We start from the raw sequence: 3,835 nt of genomic DNA, 5'->3' as shown, positions 1-3,835 counted from the left end.
CATCAGTAAGATCACATGGTGTCTTTTTGGACTTATGAGAAGTCATAAAAGACCAAAAAGTACAGAAAAGTACATAAGTACAGGTGTCTTCTGGAAGCCATGTACCTTACTTTCAGAAGTCAGGTGTACTTATGAGAAGTCATATAAGACCCCAAAAATACCCCTATAAGACAACAAATAAGACATCGAAAAAGCTGCATGGACAGCAATAGCGCCATCCTTGGAGGCTCGGATCACATCAATAGGACAGTAGTGCGACAAATGTGTATTCCAGCCTGAGGATTGTGCAGATAAGTAAACACAGTAGATAATCTACATGATAGCGGCAGATATAGGTCTATGCATCTAATACGATGGCCGCTGTGCCAGCTGCAATATCACGGCCACAGTCGCCCGGGTCCTCACAGGCTGACTGGGTGGTGGTGACGCAGATGGTGAGATGCTAATGTCCATTAACACCATTCAGAACTCCTACTCATGATTGTCAATGCCATGCAGCTGGTCATCAGTCTGCTCTTTTGAGTACAGCATGACATACGCCTTGGAAAGGTCATTGCTGACCTGCGACGGCTGCCCAGACTTACTTATATTGCTAGATGACCATGACCACGCACCTTCACAACCATGCTCCGGTCATTACTCCGAGGCACTCCGACAACTTGCTCTTCTGCTTCTCCGGCACCTGCGAGATGCATGCGGAGCCAGCGCTCACCAGCCTGCGCGTGTGGCTCGCCCGATCTACACTTCTTGCTGTTAAGTAAGTCCTTTGGCACAAATATAACACATCTGTTGAACTTCAGCATAAGCATTTACGAGGAATTTGCGTGTACCTTGAGTTATGAGTAAGGCCTATCGTGCTTTATCGGCGGCGCTGGAGAGGGACGTGATCTTGAGACAGCCGATTGTGTTACGTGACTATTCTCCCAGAGAACTATATCGAACTTAGCTGTGAGCAGGTCTGTTTAAACTACAGGAGCTAGAGGAGGGAGGAGGGGTGCACCGTAGACCTTTGACGTCTGCCTGAAGTGGTATTGACTTCGGCGTAACCATGGCGACAGTGAGACTGAGTGCGCGATACACTTACATACTTATCCATCAACGCACCTTAGTTATTGCGCACCGTGGCCAATGCATCGAACGAGAAAACTGGCCGAGCTCGAGCGACAGAGACATGACGAGTGACGAGGACATGACGAGAGTCTCAAATCAGCTTGGCCATCATTCATGGTTGGTCTGCATATAGACGCAATCATAATGGAGTATGTCGAGACTGGGAGGCAATGAATAACTAGGGAGGGAGGGCATTGGTGGTTAGGGGAGAACAAAAACTTAGACATTTTTCGCTCATCGACGGCTGGTACCGGCAAAGCCCGTTATCGGATCAGCATTCGAAAACCAGCACCCGAGCACCCGAGCAGTCTCCGTACAAGCTCGAAATCGCTGCCAGACACGTTCTGTGGATGGTAAGCAAGATCAAATACACATAAATCTGCATTTCAGCAGGGGCAGCATCTGAAACCAGAAGTACTTGAAAAGACAGTAGAAAAGACCACAAGAAGACCAGGCTCAAAAGTAAAAGTACAGCCAAAAAAGTCAGAAGTACATAGAAGTCCAAAAAGACACCTTGTGATCTTACTGATGTGGTAGAGGTTGGATCGTGCGATAGGCAGCCAATCTTTAGAAACCAGAGCTGCTCTCGCCAGGTCTCTAGTGCATAGCTCTAGAACCATCTCGTACAGGACGTCCGTGTTCAGTCTTGGAAGACGTCTCTGCTACACCCCTTTCTTCTGAGTCTAATGGTACATAGTTGGCTAGAAGAGGTGTCAGTACGCCAGTGGCTGTTGGTCTCTAACACCCACCGAGGACCGCACTTCGCAGATAACGGAGCCGAAAGACAGAGCTAAGTGCTTAGGTCTCGTCGTTCCTGCATAAGTATTAAGCAAAGCGAGGTGATTCAGGTAAAATACGCGATACCCGCCCAGAGAAGAGGCGCCGACAATCGTAACTTACGCAGTAGACACGACGGCGCACTCCCGTCGCGTCCACAAACTCGACCTCGCCGCCATTCTCGCGCAGCAGAACTCCCAAGTCGATTTGCACGCTGAAGCCTAAGAGACCTCAACGCGCGATTTTCTCCAAGCTGTCTCGCATCATGCGAAGAATGCACGTACAGAGAACACGTGCAGGAAGACCACACACTTGACCCAGAAGAGGATCACAGGAAAACACTCAGCCACTAAAACGAGACGCATGCATAAAGGGTCGGGGAGCTTGCGCTTATTGCGGGTAAGTGGTGGCGCATGTAGTCACGCCGGGGTGGTGTTCAATACATGCGAATCTAGGGTGAGAGGGGCAAAAAGAAGCGAGGCCTGCAGTCGCATCCAGTATGTCACCACAGTACGTCCATCTCTTCTACGTACGTCTAGTCTAATATACCCGCCGGAAGAGAGCGAGAGCGCGCGTTGTTGAATGCACACGCGTCATCTAGATGTTCCCCGAGCCCGCTGAAGTTCGCCGCCGCCGCCTCATTAGAGGCATCGATAAAGACAAGTTCATAATCCACCTCATGCGCGCCGACCTTGCACGAAGTCAGTACTGTGGCTATTGTTTCCAACGACAACTACGAAGGCGCATTTTTGGTCCGTATTCATGTGCGCTGGACTGGCTAACATCCTCGACAACTTCGATAGCACGCGAGGCGTGTATGCGTCTAATTAAGAGCCCCAAACAGATTAGACAAGTTGGTGTTAAGATAATTTCTAGGGTACGTGAGCTGATTCTTCTTGAGTATGGCTTGATTAATGGCGACTGCAGGACACAGCATGTATATTAATCTCCAATCGATACCCACCTGTATCCAATGGTTACGTGGGTATGTGACAAGAATGCTGACCCATTGTGATACTATCTGGTGCTCACAGCCGCCCCCGACGTGAATGCATGCATGATCCTCGCACGTTCCGTTCAAGTTGCCGCTGGCAGGGAAGATCTGGTGCTAGCAGGGAAAATACGTGAGAGCGTGTGGCAGCACTACACCAGAAAGGTAGGCTGTACACCGCCTACTCCTGGCACCCTTGCTCTCTGCTCTCGCCTATTCAGCTGTACTCGAGGCTCGTCACAAAAGTGTCGATGAAAGAACGCCTCCTGGAACCTATAAATGTCGATTATACTATCTATCTACCGTTCTTTTTACACACATTGCTAAAAATAGATTGTGGTAGTGAGAACTCTATCTTCTGCATTCCACGAACGCGGAGCATTCGTGGAGTAATTTTGTCTTCCGCAGCCCACGAGAAGGAAGAACATGTGAGTTCTTGCGACATTGGCTGTGAACGTGAACTGACAGAACGCTATACGGAGGGCTGTGCTAGCCAGGAAGATACTATATATCTGCTATGGGAATAGCAAAGCGTCAGCCCATCGATCTCCTTTCTGTCTCATCGCATGTCGACCTCTTGCCCAGCTGTCGACTACGCGGAGCAACTCGTTGGCCGAGGACATGGACTACCTCTTTGGTACCCGGAGCCCACGGAGGGGTCGTTTGGCGAGGTCGAGATCGGGGACGTCGGATACGTGAGTGAGGGAGCGTTCATCCGGCTCTTCAACGCTCTTCATCCTGCGGACCATCCCATCAATGTGCACGGTGTGCCCGAAGGATTCGTCATGCTAGAACCTAACCCATCCCTTCTACGATCCGACAAACAGCACATATCTCCCGGCCCGATCTGTACAGCAACGACCTCCCACCGAGAAGTGACCGCAGAGGTGGAGGGATCCAAGTGAGTATATCTTCTGCTACCTCGTCTGAGATGACTGACCTCTTGCGCAGCATCGT

At 50.2% G+C, this 3,835-nt stretch overlaps 5 protein-coding genes across 5 annotated transcripts; 3 read left to right on the top strand and 2 right to left on the bottom strand.

Moving 5' to 3' along the window:
• Positions 1 to 273: 273 nt before the first annotated feature.
• Positions 274 to 925, bottom strand: PHACADRAFT_266243 (uncharacterized protein). Its single transcript, XM_007402753.1, has one exon. It carries the CDS (start codon positions 807 to 809, stop codon positions 585 to 587), a length of 225 nt encoding a protein of 74 aa, XP_007402815.1. The 5' UTR covers positions 810 to 925; the 3' UTR covers positions 274 to 584.
• Positions 926 to 1,431: 506 nt separating this feature from the next.
• On the bottom strand, positions 1,432 to 1,824 carry PHACADRAFT_266242 (uncharacterized protein). Its single transcript, XM_007402752.1, has one exon. It carries the CDS (start codon positions 1,728 to 1,730, stop codon positions 1,497 to 1,499), a length of 234 nt encoding a protein of 77 aa, XP_007402814.1. The 5' UTR covers positions 1,731 to 1,824; the 3' UTR covers positions 1,432 to 1,496.
• Positions 1,825 to 1,928: 104 nt separating this feature from the next.
• Positions 1,929 to 2,759, top strand: PHACADRAFT_266241 (uncharacterized protein; the record flags this gene model as incomplete). Its single annotated transcript, XM_007402751.1, has 1 exon — positions 1,929 to 2,759. A coding segment is annotated over exon 1 (248 nt), but the record flags the coding sequence as incomplete, so codon positions are not given.
• An 8-nt stretch (positions 2,760 to 2,767) lies between these two features.
• Positions 2,768 to 3,145, top strand: PHACADRAFT_266240 (uncharacterized protein). Its single transcript, XM_007402750.1, has one exon. The coding sequence runs from the start codon at positions 2,945 to 2,947 to the stop codon at positions 3,131 to 3,133; it is 189 nt and encodes a 62-aa protein (XP_007402812.1). The 5' UTR covers positions 2,768 to 2,944; the 3' UTR covers positions 3,134 to 3,145.
• A 228-nt stretch (positions 3,146 to 3,373) lies between these two features.
• Positions 3,374 to 3,786, top strand: PHACADRAFT_266239 (uncharacterized protein; the record flags this gene model as incomplete). Its single annotated transcript, XM_007402749.1, has 1 exon — positions 3,374 to 3,786. The coding sequence occupies exon 1, from the start codon at positions 3,445 to 3,447 to the stop codon at positions 3,781 to 3,783; it is 339 nt and encodes a 112-aa protein (XP_007402811.1). The 5' UTR covers positions 3,374 to 3,444.
• Positions 3,787 to 3,835: the final 49 nt, after the last annotated feature.

Source organism: Phanerochaete carnosa (genome assembly GCF_000300595.1).
Source record: "Phanerochaete carnosa HHB-10118-sp unplaced genomic scaffold PHACAscaffold_394, whole genome shotgun sequence".
Lineage (NCBI taxonomy): Eukaryota > Fungi > Basidiomycota > Agaricomycetes > Polyporales > Phanerochaetaceae > Phanerochaete > Phanerochaete carnosa.
The sequence above is the reverse complement of the archived record's forward strand: the minus strand, read 5'-3'. Positions and strand labels throughout refer to the sequence as shown.

Excerpts from the sequence above, each read along its gene's own strand:
- PHACADRAFT_266243 (XM_007402753.1), bottom strand. The coding sequence starts at position 809 with ATGCTTATGCTGAAGTTCAACAGATGTGTTATATTTGTGCCAAAGGAC.
- PHACADRAFT_266240 (XM_007402750.1), top strand. The coding sequence starts at position 2,945 with ATGATCCTCGCACGTTCCGTTCAAGTTGCCGCTGGCAGGGAAGATCTG.
- PHACADRAFT_266242 (XM_007402752.1), bottom strand. The coding sequence starts at position 1,730 with ATGGTTCTAGAGCTATGCACTAGAGACCTGGCGAGAGCAGCTCTGGTT.